Source organism: Myxine glutinosa, chromosome 1 (assembly GCF_964187855.1).
Source record: "Myxine glutinosa chromosome 1, kmMyxGlut1.1, whole genome shotgun sequence".
NCBI classification, from domain to species: domain Eukaryota; kingdom Metazoa; phylum Chordata; class Myxini; order Myxiniformes; family Myxinidae; genus Myxine; species Myxine glutinosa.
Window position 1 is genome coordinate 435,328,017 of NC_136261.1, and position 19,158 is coordinate 435,347,174.

General features: G+C 46.2%; 2 protein-coding genes across 3 annotated transcripts in view; both read right to left on the bottom strand.

Moving 5' to 3' along the window:
- The window catches only part of LOC137419063 (uncharacterized), a 1,330,575-nt gene that overhangs the window by 633,918 nt on the left and 677,499 nt on the right, over positions 1–19,158 (bottom strand). Inside the window, exon 4 of the mRNA XM_078770723.1 lies at positions 11,637–11,774. Coding sequence (XP_078626849.1) covers positions 11,637–11,774 — 138 coding nt within the window. The remainder of the gene's footprint in view (positions 1–11,636; positions 11,775–19,158) is intronic.
- Positions 15,634–19,158, bottom strand: part of LOC137419053 (uncharacterized) — a 240,867-nt gene continuing 237,342 nt past the window's right edge. For both annotated transcript variants that reach the window (XM_078770721.1, XM_068105239.2), the window contains exon 2: positions 15,634–17,859. In XM_078770721.1, the coding sequence (XP_078626847.1) occupies positions 16,208–17,641 (1,434 nt within the window). In that variant the 5' untranslated portion in view covers positions 17,642–17,859 and the 3' untranslated portion in view covers positions 15,634–16,207. The remainder of the gene's footprint in view (positions 17,860–19,158) is intronic.

The following is a 19,158-nucleotide window of genomic DNA, read 5'->3' on the forward strand; positions in this document are numbered from 1 at the left end:
AGGCAAGAGAAAAGAGGAATGAAAGAGTGAAGGTGAGTAGAGAGTCTTGATTTAGGCAGTTTCACCAGAAGAGGGTTCATGGCAGATCTTCTCTGTCCTGAAGGAATATTTGGGGGACAGAGCACAGACATAGCAGCGGGAGCTCGGCCGGAGAGGAGTCATGGCTTGACAGAATCTTCACCTTGTAGTGAGAGAAGGATACAGAGTCCAGGAGCAACCTGGTATGACTGGGTAAGGTGGGTACAGAAAGAGAGATGGGTTTGGGACACAAGATTTTGAGGCAGCACAGTGTTGAGGCATTCAGCTTTTTCTCATGTAGCATCAGGTGTGTGGCCGTTTGAGGTAAGGGAAGGGATGGAAGGAGAACAATCTCCAGAAACGGATTTGACCAGACGCCACAAGGATTTGGAGGAGGGGGAAACTCCTGGGGTGTGGCGTAGAGAGGGTTTGTGCAGGAAGAGTGAGGAATAGAGTTCTCATATAGAGAGCAACTCTGCCACCAGGACAAGGCTCAGGTCTATCATACCAGAGGAGGGAGTAATCAGGGAGAGATACTAAGGAGTCAGAGACATCTTGAAGGAGGAAGGTTTCTGTTAAGCCGATCAAGTTTGGTTTGTTAGAAGCAACCTGTATGGAGAAATCATTCAAGTCTGAGCAAATGCCGCAGATGTTTGAGGTCCATACCATTAAAGAAGAGGGAACATCAGGTACAATAGAGTGGGAGGTAGGGGGAGCCGTTGACAGTGTGTCAGATTGCATAAGAGCAAGGAGGGAGGGCAGGATGAGGAGAAGAAGAACAATAGGCTAGGTAGTGATGGGTTGAGGAATTGTGACAAAGCAGTTGTGACAGTGTCAGGGAGGAATTAGCACCTGTATGGTTCTGATTGACTGACAGTTTTGGTAACAACTGTGGTTCATCTTGCTTCATCTAATACTCCTAATCGATGTGGCTATGAATGAAGGAAAGAAAAATGGGGAAACTATCCAATTTGACTTGCAATCCACCTCGACATGTACGCTAGAATATACGTTATTCTGAATTCAAAAGATTATGGGCTGAATTTCCGAAAGGTGTTAAAGAATTAGACTCGTGTAGAAACCTTCATGCACGATGATCGAGTGTGTTTAAGGCCTTGAAGCGAGCATTGCAGGACTTGTAATTGGGAGTTAACATGGGATGGTGAATAGCATATAGTAGATGCATTAGGAGTGCTTGAATTACCTCAAGAGGAGGAAGAGAGGATAGTAATAGAGCAGTTCACCGACGTGCATTGAGAATCTTCGAGGATAGATGCAATCCTCTGAAGAAATATGGCAATATTTAATTTGTCCAGCGTTAGACTCTCCAAGGAATCATTTTGATCGCTGCTTAATCTTGTGTAAGATCACCTGGATCAACCGACGATGAGGATCCATGTGCTGAAACCCCTTCAGCAATTGTCTGTGATGCTGCAATTCTGTGCAAGTGTATCATTTAAATTATATTGTTGCGAATATGGAATTTGGCCTCCATATCCGCTTGTAAATATTCCCCTATTTTCTCCAATACTCCCCAACTTTCCCCAGTCCCCCATTCCCTAGTCCCATTGCATGTAAATAACAATCAGTAGAGCCGACCTTCCCCTTATTCCCCCATTAAATGTCGTGCCCAGGTCCACCGCACCACACGTAGACAACTTTCGGACATCTTCCTAGTTATTCTTATTCTATGTCAGTTAAGGCCTCGTCTCCATTAATTATGACTCTTCGTTGCACCAGAATGTGATTATATGGCATCAGTAGTGAGTTTAGGACCTTTCCCATACCTCCTCCCATCTTCTTCCCCAAACAACAACAATAACAACAACTACAACAACAATTACAACAACAACAGAGGAGATGGCGGCGGAGCGGGGGAGGATGCGTCCTCACACCGGCTCGATTAGCTCCAGACCATGCGCTCCACGGGGTTACCCCGAAGGGGCTGGCTGTCAGCTCCTCGTCAGGGGCGGAGCCAGTAACCCCCCCCGCACGCACCCAATGAGAAGCAACGTGCCGATTCCACGAGGCGGAGCTAACGAGCCGAGGGCGTGTCACTCCCCGCCGGATATACGCAGCCGCTTGCCGGACGTGACGTCAGATGCGCCTCAGCTTGGAGACTGGAGAGAGAAGCCACCGCCACCCCCAGCGCGACGATACCTCCCCGCATCTCTGGACCGGACCGAGTCGATTCTGCCTTGAGCCAGGAGTGCACCTTGAGCCATCGATACCCGCTGTCCTTTTCATCAACCCCCGTGTGAGTCAGCATTTTGTCCCGTGTGTCTGTCGTCTGTCCGGGGTTAATATAAGAGTGTGTCTAAGTGCCTGTCTTCCTGTAATATACCTCTAGCCCCGCGGTCGGGAACCTATGGCTCGCGAGCCATATATGGCTCTTCCGGTGACGGCATATAGCTCCCAGACAATTTTGAGTTGAAAAAAAAAAAATTAAAAAAAAAATCAGTTTGGAACTGATTTTAAAATACTTGTGATATTTCTTAATAATACTGTGTCATTTTAAAGTAAACAGAAATTAGTTTTGAAGATAAATTTCACGGGTCACGGGTCACCCGTGGGTCGGGTCAGGAACCAATGGCTCGCGAGCATGTCCGCGTCATTGTAAAGGTGAAGAAATCAATTTTATCAGATAGCCAACTAGTTTATCCGCTTCAACCCTTGTAACGGAAAAGATGGCGAAAAGAAAAAAAGACGATGATTACCGTGCATTCCAGGCTGCGTGGACAGAGGAATTTGCATTTGGTGAGAGAGCAGGATCTGCGGTATGTCTAATATGCAATGATAAAATTGCATCGATGAAACGGTCAAATATAAAGCGGCACTTCGATACGCACCATGCTTCATTTGCATCGAAATATCCAGCGGGGGACAGCAGGAAAAGGGCATGCGAGGAGCTACAGCGGAGAGTGCAGACGAGTCAGCAGCAACTACGTGTGTGGACCAAGCAAGGTGACGGGAATTCCGCTAGCTTTGCGGGTGCTTTGGCAATAGTAAGGAATGGAAAGCCATTCACAGATGGCGAGTATGCCAAAACATTCATGCTTGATGTGGCCAATGAACTGTTTGATGACTTCCCAAATAAAGACAAGATAATCAAACGAATAAAAGACATGCCCCTGTCAGCAAGAACTGTGCACGATCGTAGCATCATGATGGCAAATCAAGTCGAGGAAACACAAATTAAGGACATAAACGCCGGGACATACTTTTCTCTCGCGTTAGATGAGTCAACAGACGTTAGCCATCTATCTCAGTGCAGTATAATTGCCAGGTATGCTGCAGGTGACACACTGCGTGAGGAAAGCTTGGCTGTTTTGCCAATGAAAGGGACAACAAGAGGAGAGGATTTATTCACGTCTTTCATGGAGTTTGCTAAAGAAAAAAAACTACCGATGGATAAACTTATTTCTGTCTGTACTGATGGTGCACCCTGTATGTTGGGGAAGAACAAAGGATTTGTAGCGCTTCTCCGTGAACATGAAAAGAGAGCCATCCTAAGTTTTCATTGCATCCTGCACCAGGAGGCGCTTTGCGCTCAGGCGTGTGGCCAGGAGCTTGGTGAGGTGATGTCGCTGGTCATTCGAGTGGTCAACTTTATTGTTGCCCGAGCTTTAAATGATCGCCAGTTTAAAGCTCTGTTAGAAGAAGTTGGGAATCATTATCCCGGTCTGCTTTTACACAGCAACGTGCGTTGGTTGTCAAGGGGGAAGGTGCTCAGCCGTTTTGCAGCTTGCCTGAGTGAAATCCGGACTTTTCTTGAAATGAAAGGCGTCAAGCATCCTGAGCTAGACAACACTGACTGGCTCCTGCAGTTTCACTATCTCGTGGACATAACTGGCCATCTGAACCAGCTCAATGTGAAAATGCAAGGTATTGGAAATACAATCTCATCCCTTCAACAAGCAGTGTTTGCATTTGAAAGCAAGCTGGAAGTCTTTCTCAGGGACATTGAAACAGGTCGTCTTCTGCACTTTGAAAGACTGCAACAATTTAGAGATGCATGCTTAGCAAGTGACTCCACTCAACATCTGGATCTCCAGCAGCTAGCTGGCTTTACGTCCAATCTCCTGCAGTCATTCAAAGCACGTTTTGGAGAATTTCGTGCGCGCACTGGTCTTTTCAAGTTCATCACTCATCCACATGAGTGTGCAGTGGACAAAATCGACCTGACATGCATCCCCGGGGTCTCTATCGGAGACTTTGAGCTGGAAGTTGCTGACCTGAAGGCATCAGACATGTGGATGAGTAAGTTCAAGTCACTTAATGGAGAGTTGGAAAGTCTTGCGCGACAGCGAGCAGAGCTGGCGAGGGAACACAAGTGGACAGAAATGAAAAATCTTCAACCTGAAGACCAGCTGATTCTTAAAACTTGGAACGAGCTTCCTGTGACATACCACACAATGCAGCGTGTGAGTATTGCCGTATTGACCATGTTTGGCTCTACATATGCATGTGAGCAGTCATTCTCGCATATGAGGAACATTAAGACCAACCTACGCTCACGTTTAACTGATGGAAGCCTCAACGCCTGCATGAAGCTCAACCTCACCACGTATGAACCAGACTACAAGGCCATCAGCAAAACCATGCAGCACCAGAAGTCGCATTAAAAGTAAGACATATTTAATTTATTATACGTTAAAAATACTATATGGCTCTCAATGAAATATATTTAGAAATATTTGGCTTTTATGGCTCTCCCAGTCAAAAAGGTTCCTGACCCCTGCTCTAGCCCCTGTAATCTAACCTTTTCCGTACGAATATACTTGAGAATCGAAACGTTGGTGTCGTATTGTGTGATTGTAATCCAGCCGGGTGTCTTCTTTTTCTTATTGAGCCAGCATAGCGCGGCTAGTCAACGTTCGGGCACAATCGGGTAACTTGTACGGATACGGCGGCCATCCCGCTCGGCCCACCATACCATCAAAGTCGTATCTGTAACAATTGGTGTCGGGAGTGAGATTCGAGGCCCGACCAAATTTTGAAAAAAAAAACGAATAGAGGAAAAAAAAAATTTGGTCAAAATTTGGAGCGGCCGAAATTTGTATTTGTTTTACGAAACTCGAATTTTGCAAGTCGCGCTATGGCGGATCAAGACGGCTGGGGTCCGGTAGGGGAGAGTGAAGCAGGGTCGGTCCAGGACCAAATTGAGGGACATGAGGGACAGGAGGAGAGCGAAGCAGTGAGGGCGGCAGGGTCGCAAAATAGCGTTGTCACGCACGAGGTGGCCACGGCGTCCACGCCCGCGGCAGCGCCCCTGGTGGATTCGAACCTTTTCCTCCTGCAAATGAGGGCCCTTATGGAACAAATGGTGGGAATGAGGGCTGATAGTGGGCGAATGGAGGGCCAAATGGGGGTAATGGGAAACCAAATGGGGGTAATGAGGGACGAAGCGAGGGCTCAGAGTGAGCAAATGGGGGTAATGAGGGACGAAGCGAGGGGTACCAGTGAGGGGTTAGACAATAATTTTGAGGAGTTAGACAAGAAATTTGGGAAGTTAGACAATAATTTTGAGGAGTTAGACAAGAAATTTGGGAAGTTAGACAATAATTTTGAGGGGTTAGACAACGGGATAAAAGAAGTGAAAAATGGGTTAATGGGGGTAGAAAATAGAATGGCTGCCCAGGAGAATCAGATAGAGGGAGTGAAAAATGGGTTAGAGGGGTTAGAAAACAGTATGGAAGGCAAATTGAGGGACATGAGGGACCAAGCGGAAAGGGAAGTTAAACAAATGGAGCAGCAGATAGAGGGGGTCAGAATAGGGGTAGAAACCAAACTGGATGCTCACAGGGAGGAAATGGAGCAGATGAGGGTGGCATCTGGGCAGGAGATGCAAGTGATGGGAGAGGAGATCAGAAGAGGAGTGAGTGAGGAGGTCGGAGGAGTGCGCGAGGAGGTGAGGCACTGTAAGGAGCGCATGGAGAAAGAGGTGAGAAAGGGGACTGTAAAATTGCAAGGTGGTATAGAGGAGTTGACGCTGGGAGTAGAACAACTGACAGTGGGACAAAAGGAGTTGGGGGACCAGGTAAAGAAGAACACAGCGGTAATAGAGGGTTTAAAATCGACACAGAAAGAGATGAAAAAGGATGTAGGGGTAATTAAAAAAGAGTGCCAGACGGTACATGAGGACCTGACGAGGAAAATGGACAAGGTGGTAGAGGTAATGGAGGTTAAAGAGCGGGAGGTGCGGGAGCACATAGAAAAAAATAAAGTGGAGTTAGAGGAAGAACTTAAAGGGGCGCACGAAGAGATGAAGGAGATGAAGCAAAAATTAGAAGAAGTGGAAGAAGGGGTGAGCGAAATTAAAAAGCGACGGAGAGGGGATAAGAAAGAGATAAAAGAGGAGATAAAAGAATTGGTCCAAAGTCTGTGTTTGGATCGTGATGATGTGCTCATTAACCGGATGAGGGATTCGCAGGTGATGGAGGAGAAGCGAAGAGGAAGAGGACCCGGTGTAAGTGGTGACCAATATGGTCGTGCGTATGATGCGCCAGGGGATTTAAGAAGCTTGGGGGTCGAGATGGACCCGGGTGTTCGTGAAAGGCCGTTGGTGAGGTGTGCGACAGGTCTGGTGTGCGAAAAAGGAGGTGTGCGAGAAAGTCCGACTCTGGGGTGTGTGAGGAAAAAGTGCGTGCCAAGGAGTAGTGAGGGTGCTGGCGAGAGTGAGTCGGTCGTAGCGCGTGTGCGAGGGAGCACATGGAAGCGTGGTGTGGTGAGTGTTACAGAGGGTGTGACGGGAGAGTGTGCGCGAGAAAGGTGTGTGACGGACAGGTGCATGAGGAAAGAGTGCGCTGTCAGAAGTAAGGAAGAGTGTCCACCTGTGGTGAGTGTTACAGAGGGTGTAACGGGAGAGTGTGCGCGAGGAAGGTGTGTGACGGACAGGTGCACGAGGAAAGAGTGCGCTGTCAAGAGTAAGGGTGAGTGCGTTGTCAAGAGTGGTGGTGAGAGTATTGAGAGTGACAAGGAGAGTGAGTTGGTTGTGACAGGTGAGCGAGGATGTACACCTGGGATGGAAGGATGCACACCTGGAATGGTAGAGCGTGAGTGGGAATGCACGCTGGAGTTGGTGGTGAGGCACATGGTTGGGTGTGCGAATGAGGGCACGCCTGTGATTGTCACAGAGGAGGTGACCGAGGAGGGAGCGCGAAGCGGTGTATTGGTGAGGTGTGCGACCAACGAATGTGTGCCAAAGTGTTCGGTGGTCAGGTGTGTGACCAAGGCTGTGAGTGGAATGGGTGTACCGAGGTGTGTAAGGAAAGGTACGAGGGGCATGGAAACGGCTGGATGTGTGAGCAAGGAACGGGCTGCGGGGTGTAAGCGTCCAGGTGAAGCATCGACGTTAGATGGGATAGAGTTTAGAACGACTTATAGCCGAATCGGGCCCTCGGTGCGTGCTGGGCCTCGCTTTGAACGGCCGCGTCCGTGCTCCACTAGGCGGAGCTGGCAGCCCGATAGAAAGGGTCGTCATGGCGACCACTTTTTGGTGAGACGTGCCGGCAGGTCGAGGGCGGGACATTGGATGGCTCCGTGCCGAGATGGTGCGTGGGATCTCGGCACGGGTAAGCCCCCGTCCCTGCCCCGAATGCCGGACGCATCCAGCCGCTGGCACAGAACAACCCGCATCCATTGCTTGGCTGTACGAAGCCGGGCTTTGGACAGGAATTGGCGCACCGAGAGGTATTAGTGAGTAGACTGGGTGATGAGGTTAGTGTTTTGGACCCAAAATTGGAGAAAAACAAAATTTGATGATTGGCAAGGGATTGGCAGTAGTGATTGGCAGATGATGGGCAGTGGTTGGCAAATTTTTGATTTATTGAAATTTGATGTGCAAAATTGGTAGTGAGAGACCCCCGATGGGGTGGGATGGCAAATCTGCCACCCTTCCCATGTTGGGGGCAAAGGAGCAATAGCTTATGGGGTGTATGGCAGTGAAAACTAGCCCGGGTGGGTAAGGATATTGTGTGTAGGGATCTAGAAGATGACATTAGGTAACGTTAAGTTTAGTTAGTGACTGATACCTGTAGTAGGGACGCAGGTAGATTAGTGTGGATGATAATGATGAGGGAGCGCAATAGTTTAAAGGGACGACTGGGAAGCGCAAGTTTCAGAAGGGAGTAGTTAGCTGAGATGATGCCGTGTGTGTGTGAGAATTGAACAGGTGTGATTGCACAGGTGTGCAACTGGACAGGTGTGTGGAGCAGTGTATGAGTAGTGAGTGTGTGGATCAGCGCGAATGCGCTTGGGGAGAGAAGGGTGCGGGTGGCACCAGGTGTGAGAGCACAGGTGTGCAGGTACAGGTGTGTGGAGAGAGTTGGAGTGAGTGGTACGGAGTGGTGTGCATGGTGCGAAGGTGTGGATGGGGGGAAGAGTGGACCCCTTTCACGAGTACCCGGGGCGGGTAGTGTAAGTGTTAGGTAGAGGGTACAGGTAAATTGTGGTTGGATATTGGCATTTGTGGTGCGGTTGCAGAATGGTGTTGTGGATGGGTGCATTAGTGTTGTGGAAATGGCTGGGCGTGTAGCCTGTTAGTGTGTGTAGTTGGTTGGGCACTCCACCACTGTGAGGATGTCGGCCAGGTGAGGCCGCAGGTGGGCTCTGGGAGCCGGTAGTTGTGAGTGGGTGCCTGAGGATCCCGGGTGTGGATCGGGCAGCCCAGTGCCAGAGAGGGCACGGAGTGGGGAGAGAGCCAGAGGGCCTTCCCCAGGTAGTTAGGTTAGGGTAAGGAGCAGGTAAGCTCGGAGGCAACTGCAGTGGTGGAGGTGTGCAGGTGGGTAGACCCGCTGGGAGAGGTACACGCCACAGCCCAGAAATTGTGCGAGGGCACCGGGAGATGAATCGGGGGAGTGAGACCCCAAATTGAAAAGCACCACAGTTGGCCAATGGGAATTGGTTTTTAGAACCCATAGTGTAAGAGGGCCAATGGTTTGGCCGGAGAAAGACCCCGGGTAGTGTAAAGTTGTTAAAGTCATTTAGGAAATAGTTAGGATTGAAGAACCTGTCGCACCATACGCAGCCACTTACCTGAGGTGATGATGATGACTCCACACCTGTGTTTCCTTTGTTTTGTGCAGGAAATGAAATTGCTGTGGATTTGTGAGACGCATCACGACGTGGATGAGACATTGGGGTGATTCCATCTCTCCCTCCCTAGGAGGGACTGATGATGAATTGGTAATGGCAAATTATGATGTTGAGTTGGAGATGGCAAATTTTGATGAGAGTTGAAAATGGCAAATTTGATTGGTTAGGAGGGAGAGAAGACGAATTTGGTATATGGGAGGAACGGGGAAGACAGTAGGGATGTTTGTTGATTTGTAAAGTAGATGTTTATGGGTAGTGTTGTGTTTTGTGGATACAGTAAGGGGTAAGGGAGGGGCCATGTAGGTTACCTGGTGGGGGGGGGGCGTACGATAGGAACGTACCTGTCTCACCTGGTTCCCATGTGCCCCCAGTGTGCATCACCTTACATTGCGTGCACTTTTGCGCCCTTACCACCTTACTCACTTGTTTCTTCTTTTGTCTCCCACCTCCGAGGATCTGGCTTTGGGGTAGAGAGAGAGGAGAGAGAGGTGCTGGCTACGCAGTTGTGGGCCTGCACTTTCGCTGTTGGCTGCCTGGATCGATACACCATATGGACCGCAATGTTTGTGGCCACCCACAATGGACCGCAGCTCTTTTGCGGCCAAGCACCACCCGTGGAAGGACCTATGGGTCAACGTGGCACCTATGCCATACAGGTGAACCACTTTTAGTTAACACCAAGTGCACCACAAGGAGAGCAAGAGACACCTGCAGGGTTAGGGGTTGTCGAATTTATTTTTATTCCAATGAACAATGGTGACTGCACCGATTGGTGGTGGGGTGGTGCTTTTGATGCTGGGAAAGGGTGCTCTGCACGTTATTAAAGGCCGTCGGCCACAGAGCACTCGTGGGTTGGTGTATCGATGCTGGCAAGCGCGCTCTCTCTATGTATAACATCTGCATGTGTTCCTCCAAAAACAGGTCCTGGATCGTAGTGTAAATAGCAGCATAGTCTTGTAAATAATGCTCCCTACCGGCTGTATGTTTAGTTTGAGAATTCTTTCCGGATTCGGTTATCCTGTGGGTGTGTTTCTGTGAGGAGAAGGGTGCAACGTCGCAGGGGGACATATTTACTCATTTGTGAATATCTGTAAAACTGTCGCACTCAGGGTAGAGTTAATAGTAGAGGGAACTACATTGCGTGCCACACTAAAGTAGGTAAAAATTTATCGGGTCGGGACGCCCCGAGGGTAGAGAAGGGTGCAATGTTGCGAATATGGAATTTGGCCTCCATATCCGCTTGTAAATATTCCCCTATTTTCTCCAATACTCCCCAACTTTCCCCAGTCCCCCATTCCCTAGTCCCATTGCATGTAAATAACAATCAGTAGAGCCGACCTTCCCCTTATTCCCCCATTAAATGTCGTGCCCAGGTCCACCGCACCACACGTAGACAACTTTCGGACATCTTCCTAGTTATTCTTATTCTATGTCAGTTAAGGCCTCGTCTCCATTAATTATGACTCTTCGTTGCACCAGAATGTGATTATATGGCATCAGTAGTGAGTTTAGGACCTTTCCCATACCTCCTCCCATCTTCTTCCCCAAACAACAACAATAACAACAACTACAACAACAATTACAACAACAACAGAGGAGATGGCGGCGGAGCGGGGGAGGATGCGTCCTCACACCGGCTCGATTAGCTCCAGACCATGCGCTCCACGGGGTTACCCCGAAGGGGCTGGCTGTCAGCTCCTCGTCAGGGGCGGAGCCAGTAACCCCCCCCCGCACGCACCCAATGAGAAGCAACGTGCCGATTCCACGAGGCGGAGCTAACGAGCCGAGGGCGTGTCACTCCCCGCCGGATATACGCAGCCGCTTGCCGGACGTGACGTCAGATGCGCCTCAGCTTGGAGACTGGAGAGAGAAGCCACCGCCACCCCCAGCGCGACGATACCTCCCCGCATCTCTGGACCGGACCGAGTCGATTCTGCCTTGAGCCAGGAGTGCACCTTGAGCCATCGATACCCGCTGTCCTTTTCATCAACCCCCGTGTGAGTCAGCATTTTGTCCCGTGTGTCTGTCGTCTGTCCGGGGTTAATATAAGAGTGTGTCTAAGTGCCTGTCTTCCTGTAATATACCTCTAGCCCCTGTAATCTAACCTTTTCCGTACGAATATACTTGAGAATCGAAACGTTGGTGTCGTATTGTGTGATTGTAATCCAGCCGGGTGTCTTCTTTTTCTTATTGAGCCAGCATAGCGCGGCTAGTCAACGTTCGGGCACAATCGGGTAACTTGTACGGATACGGCGGCCATCCCGCTCGGCCCACCATACCATCAAAGTCGTATCTGTAACAATATGTTCGAGATATCACAGGCTAATCAAATGTTTCAACACGTACAACTAATTGGCTGTTTATATCCTTTCACAAATTGCGATCTGGACAGGTGGATTAGCTGTGCGCACACAACAATATTTTTAACAACGTTTAAGGTTTACGCGTGCGTTAACAAAATGCTCACCAAGTGCCGTTCGTAAATTCAGCCCTGAATGGTAATTTTGTAGGTTTCTACTCACCTGTTGTAGAACAGGCAGCACTGCCATTTGTCAAAGGAACATCTGACTCTTCCTTTACAGATGCAGATCTCAAAGCTTCTGAAACAGAAGAATCGTTGTTGTTTTGTGTGCATTCCACTTTCACAGGACAGACATCACCTGCAAACAATTCAGTGTCAGTCTTTTGCAGGACACAAAGTTTAAATCTTCCAAATATAAATCAGGTCAATAAGACATTTATTCAGTCGAGGCAAAGGATTATCTAAATATCAACAGAACACTACACCGTTACAGGACATTTGGTCCATGTCTTTACTGCAACCTCCTCCCAGCACATGTATCAAAACAAGACATTGCTAAATGGACAACTAGCTCCAAAACTTACACGGAGGCTACTTCTTACGAGTAAGAGCAACACATAAAGACTAACAGAAAACAAGTAAAACATGCAATAAAGGGAGTGGGAGAAAAGAGGGGGCGAGAGGGAAACACAACAACAGTAAAGAAGAAGTACAGTAGTAGATCTGCAGAAGGGAGAGGGGTGGGAAACGGTATAAAACAAATGGACACTACTTGGACTTTCAGGAAAGGAAAATGGAATTTGAAAAAGGTGGATTTGGGTTGTATTAACGGTGGTAGAAAAGATCATGGTTTTGCATGGGGGAAGATAAGAGATGTTGGATAAGAGAAGACAAGAGATGGTGGATAAGAGAAGATAAGAGACTGTGGATAAGAGAAGATAAGAGATGGTGGATAAGAGAAGATAAGAGGTTGTGGATAAGAGAAGATGAGAGATTGTGGATAAGAGAAGATAAGAGATGGTGGATAAGAGAAGATAAGAGATGGGGGATAAGAGAAGATAAGAGATGGGGGATAAGAGAAGATAAGAGATGGTGGATAAGAGATGATAAGAGATGGTGGATAAGAGAAGATAAGAGATGGTGGATAAGAGAGGATAAGAGATGGTGGATAAGAGGATGAGAGATGGTGGATAAGAGAATATGAGAGATGGTGGATAAGAGAAGATAAGAGATGGTGGAGAAGAGAAGATAAGAGATGGTGGATAAGATAAGACAAGAGATGGTGTATAAGAAAAGACAAGAGCCGATGGCTAAGAGAAGTTAAGAGATGATGGATAAGAGAAGATAAGAGATGGTGGATAAGAGAAGCTAACAGATTTTACCCAATACTGTACTGCAGTTAATGAAATTTATTTAATGTCCAAACTGCATTTAATGAAACTGGTCGATCAATGTGCGGTATGGGACTCATCCCGGTGTTTCACAGGTAGCATGATCCATCAAGGCGTGGTAGGGGTCTCATCCAGGTGTTTCACAGGTAGGGTGATCCATCGTTGCGTGATCGGGGGCTCATCACGGTGTTTCACAGGTAGGATGATCCATCAATGCGTGATAGGGGGCTCATCACGGTGTTTCACAGGTAGCATGATCCATCAATGCGTGATTGGGGCCTCATCACGGTGTTTCACAGGTAGGATGATCCATCAATGCGTGGTAGGGGGCTCATCCAGGTGTTTCTCAGGCAGTATGATCCATCAATGCGTGGTACGGGGCTCATCCGGGTGTTTCACAGGTTGGATGATCCATCAATGCGTGTTAGGGTGCTCACCCAGGTGTTTCACAGGTAGGATGATCCATCAATGCACGGTATGGGGCTCATCCCGGTGTTTCACAGGTAGGATAATCCATCAATGCACGGTATGAGGCTCATCCAGGTATTTCACAGGTAGGATGATCCATCAATGCACGGTATGAGGCTCATCATGGTGTTTCACAGGTCGCATGATCCATCAATGCGCGGTATGGGGCTCATCACAGTGTTTCACAGGTAGGATGATCCATAAATGCGCGATCGGGGGCTCATCACATGATTGGGTGTTTCACAGGAAGGACTTTGCATAATGGAGGATGCCCAGTTAGCGACTGGCTTTGGAGGTAAGCTTTGACATGTGGCTTTCTCAGGAAAGATCATGGCAGATTGTGAGATCAAAAATCTTGAGTGACAGAACTTCTTCAAAGAGGGTTGTTGAGAAACTGGATGTGAGGGTTTTCCGGACGGTATTTTCGGAGAGACGAGGTGAGAGTGTGAGATTTGTTTGGTTTGAAAGACATATCCCATTTGTTTGACCAGCTTGTAATTTTATCTAAGTCTGCAGAGAGTCGAGGCTTTTTTTTTGGCCGGAAGTGTCGATCTGATGGATGAGAGATGGAACGGCAGAGGGTGGAGTCATCAGCAAAAATATAAAGATTTTCCAGAGAGTCAGAAAGATAACCGATAAAAATGAGAAAAAGCACAGGGCACAGAACACTGCCTCGAGAAACTCCGGCTAAGTCAGGAAGAGTAGATGAGAATATTGGATTTAGAGTCCCACGTTGAATGCGACAGGAAAAAAATCTGTGAGCCATGCATGGAGATTTCCATGGATACTATAACAGGAGAGTTTGGTGAGCATGGTGAGGATGCTAGACTGTATCAAAGTCACAATATATGTCAAGGGAGATGGCTCCGATTTCCTGTCTGGCATTGAGGACATCCGTCCATTGTTGAGACAACCGAAGCAGCATGTCCAGAGTAGATTGGCCTGGTTTGAATCCATATTGATGATCGAAGATCAAGCCATTGGAGAAGAAGAAGGATTTAATGTCGGAAGTGATGATGGATTCCACGACCTTGCAGATGATTGGGAGGAAGATGACTGGTCTGTAATTGCAAGGATCTGTTTTTGGAATTTTTACTTTTGGAATAATTATTTAGCTTGGTGTGGCCAGTGGCCACATCGACTTGAATCTCAACCTTTTAGGGGGGAGGGGGGGGGGGAGAAGGGAGAGGCGTTCACTTCCCCTCTCCTCTTCTATGGAAGTCGGTGTTCACAGGTATTTTCACCATTAGCAATGCATTACCATTGATGTTGAAAAAAATGTTACAGCAACCAGCTGTGTGGTCTTCTACATTGGGACCTGTGTAACTGAGCTGCTTGGCAGTAATCAGTGATGACATGAAGTGCAGTCTTGCCATTGTGGTAAATGCTATTCAAAGCTTTCAGCTGGTTTGGTGAACAACTCTCGGTTTGATCAGGATTATTTATGGGGATATGGACAACTCCAAGCTCTCCACTGACTGATAAATTATAATTGATCATTATGTGCCATTACACCTTTTTATAATGGAGCAAACGTATATGGTTATGGCGTTATGTATGTTTGTTTATATGCGACCAAAACGTCTTCTGATTCTTCAAATAAAATTAACACCCACCTAATTATGTTTGGACTGCTGAGACCCCTCAGACCTTTGACAACCCTTTAAGTTCCCCAAGACCCTTAAGAACACCAACACCCCTGAAGACCCAAAACACCCTGAAGACCCAAAAGACCCTTAAAGACCTAGAGGAACCAAAAGACTCTTAAGACCCAAAAGCCCCTGAAGACAACAAAGACCCAAAATACACCAACTACACAAAAGTCATTGAAGATCCAAAATACCCCAAAGACCCCAAAACACCCTAAGACCCCAAAGTCCCAAAAACACCCTGAAGACCCAAAACACTGAATACCCAAAACACCACGAAGATCCAAAATAACCCGAAGACCCAAAACACCCCAAAGACCCAAAATACCCTCAAAGGCCCAGAGGATCCAAAACATCCCAAAGACCTAAAATACCACAAAAATACGCTTAAAGACCCAGATGACCCAAAAGACCCTAAATCCCCCAAAGACACCAAAGACCAAAAGGACCCCAAAGACCCAAAATACCTTTAAAGGCCCAGAGGATCCAAAATATCCCAAAGACCAAAAAGACCTCGAAGACCCAGGAAAGACCTTTAAAAATCCCAGATGACCCCAAAAAAACCCAAAGCCCCTGAAGACAACAAAGACCAAAAAGACCCCAAAGACCCCGAAATGGGCAAATATGCCTATCCCTCTGAAACGACATGTGGTGAGGCGCACAGATGCGTGAAGTCACGCTGGTATTCCCAATAACACAGACAAGTGCATTTGTGCTTTTAGGAGCTCTCTTTATTGAGAAAGCCTTCACAAATTCAAGTTTCGTGAAAAACATAGGCAGGCGCCTTCTTTTGACAAACAATTTTACATCAAGGGTGTTCTCCCCATGTCACACAAGGCAATGAAACATGCACAACTGCAAATATTGAGTAAAAATTGATGTTCAAACTGTCATGGAAAGATGCCATCTGAGCATAATCAAAATGGGACCAGAAAAACAACTAAATCAGATAGAAAACTAAATTCCAAAATACTAGTCACAATAATAAAAGAGAACAGAAAAAAAAGTTATCCCAGACTCAAAATTTCCACCTCCTTTTTCAATTAAGGATCATGATTCATGAACCAGTTTGTGAAACTTCATTCTCATAAATTTGCTCCAAGGGCTCGTTTTAGAATCCTCACTGAACCCCTCTCAGCCTCCACTGTCGTTTGTTTGTCGTGATATTCCCCCAGAATGCTTTTAAAGTACTGCTATGGTTTTGCTTGATCATCGAGATTCCCTGTTGTCCAACTTTCATAGATTAAATTTTAGGTTTCTTCAATTTCAAAATTCACTTTACCTCATTTTTCATATCCTGGTATGTCAGATTTCAGATCTCTTGTATGGATCTTTACACGTGATTTCAAATGGCCACAATGATCGAAACCTTTTTCACATATCAAGCATTTGTGAAGTCGCTCTCCTGTATGGATCCTCATGTGTAATTTCAAACTGCCTTTTTCAGAGAAACCTTTATCACATATCGTGCAATTGTAAGATTGTTCTCCTGTATGGATCCCCATATGTGATTTCAAACTGCCTTTTACAGAGAAACCTTTATCACAAATCGAGCATTTGTAAGATTGTTCTCCTGTATGGATCCTCATATGTAATTTCAAACTGCCTTTTATAGAGAAACCTTTATCACATATCGAGCATTTGTAAGGTTTTTCCCCTGTATGGATCCTCATGTGTAATTTTAAATGGCTGGTTTGAGAGAAACCTTTATCACATATCGAGCATTTGCAAGGTTTTTCTCCTGTATGGATCCTCATGTGTAATTTCAAATTGCTGCGACGAGAGAAACCTTTATCACATATCGAGCATTTGTAAGGTTGTTCTCCTGTATGGATCCTCATGTGTAATTTAAAATTGCTGCGACGAGAGAAACCTTTATCACATATCGAGCATTTGTAAGGTTGTTCTCCTGTATGGATCCTCATGTGTAATTTCAAATTGCTGCTACGAGAGAAACCTTTATCACATATCGAGCATTTGTAAGGTTGTTCTCCTGTATGGATCCTCATATGTAATTTCAAACTGTATTTTATAGAGAAACCTTTATCACATATCGAGCATTTGTAAGGTTTTTCCCCTGTATGGATCCTCATGTGCAATTTCAAATGGCCTTTTTGAGAGAAACTTTTATCACATATCGAGCAATTGTAAGGTTCTTCTCCTGTATGGATCCTCATATGTAATTTCAAACTGCGTTTTCCATAGAAATCTTTATCACATATCGAGCATTTGTAAGGTTGTTCTCCTGTATGGATCCTCATATGAAATTTCAAACTGCCTTTTACAGAGAAACCTTTATCACATATCGAGCATTTGTAAGGTCGCTCTCCTGTATGGATCCTCATATGTGATTTCAAATGGGTGGCTTGAGAGAAAGCTTTTTCACATATCGAGCATCTGTGAGGTCGCTCTCCTCTATGGATCTTTACATGTTTATTCAAATTGCCTTTTTGAGAGAAACCTTTATCACATATCGAGCATTTGCAAGGACGCTCTCCTGTGTGGATCCGCATATGTGTTTTCAAACTGCCTTTTTGAGAGAAACCTTTATCACATATTGAGCATTTGTGGGGTCGCTCTCCTGTATGGATCCTCATATGTAATTTCAAATGGCTTTTTCTCAGGAAACCTTTATCACAGACAGAGCACTTGTGGGGGTGTTTTCCAGTGTGGATTCTCATGTGTATTTTGATGTTACTCATTGAAGTAAAATCCATTTTGCATACATTACACTTCTAACGTATTCGCCTTTCTAGAACCTTTTTGTGTTTCTTTAATTTAATATTAATCTTGGTGTTGTGAGGCCCAGACATGCACTTGTATTTTATAGGAAGGGAGTCTTCATGTCATGATGACATTTGACATTTTGAATCTTCTGTGACAGATGAATCCTTGTTGTGTTGTCTGCCTTCCACATGTACAGCTTGGACATCACCTGTGTACAAATAGGCATCAGTCTTTGCAAGGAAATGGGATTGAGAACCATCTTGAGAGTTCATAGAACATGTTACATCATGGAATGTATACTTCAATTTCAAATAGAAACATCGGGGCAATACCCCTGGCCACTAATCTGGTAGAATAAAGCAGTATACTACACTGACTAAAGGTATTTTAAACCATATCATGGCATTTTTAACCAATTTCCATGGATGCTTAAAGACAGGGCAGCATGTACAATCATAGTCACATAATCATAAGACTTTAAACAAACAAAACAAAAAACTTTTGGAGGGGCAATCTCCCCGCCCCCCATAGATTATCTTCCATCCTGAGATTTTCCTGAGAATGCTGGCAATTTCATTAAAACTATTTATTAAATAAACTCCTAAGTAAGAAAGAAAAAAGCGTCCGCTGACTGTCTTTACAACGGTCAGCGCAGAGCGACTTATCTGCCTTCATTGTTCGACTCTGAAATAATCACCAAGTACTTTGCATTTCACTTATCTAGTTTCAGACGTCGTGCTGAGTTGATTACTCAGTCACAATGAAAGCTTGCTCGCCGAGCACATTGATAAACAACCTTGATGATCCAGCGATTACCTAGTGAGACATTATGGCATCAGTTGTATTATTTAATTATTTACAAAGCAAACAATATATTTTATCCAATAAGACAAACCTTACATTATTTGGAAAAACCCTATTTGTAATATTATTTCCCTCAGTCATTTATGACAATATGTGCTCCGCCATTGCTTCCACTAAGAATTCTGGGCAGTGCCGGAGATAATTTGCCAACTGCAAGGGGATCGCAAAGTTTGCATGGAAACCACAAAAAAAACACCTGCAGACTAGGAATGGAGGGTTGAGGCTCATAAAATTTGCTTGCTTCATAAATTTACACTTCCACACTGGCAACACAATTGATTTCGGCAGGCGATCCTTCCATGGCCTGAACAGGTAGGCAGCTTCTCCTCGGGTGCCCAACACATTCAAACAGCAGCAATTGCTCTGGCGTTACAGCTTTAAAGCCGCTTCCTCACAAAATATTCTCCACTATGTAAACTCCTCCTGTGGAAAAGTTCGGCGGCACATCTGTAACCTGCCATTTAATTTAAATGTTCGCACTGACATTTGGCGGATTTCCTCCAGGGAACCCGGACGTGTTCTCGACATCCACTGCTCATGCTGTGGAACCTCCACAGACGTCATACACATACGCGCAGCCCCCTAACCTTCACCACGCCCACTCTTGCAACATGGTACAGCCGGTACATCCCCAAATTGCCTC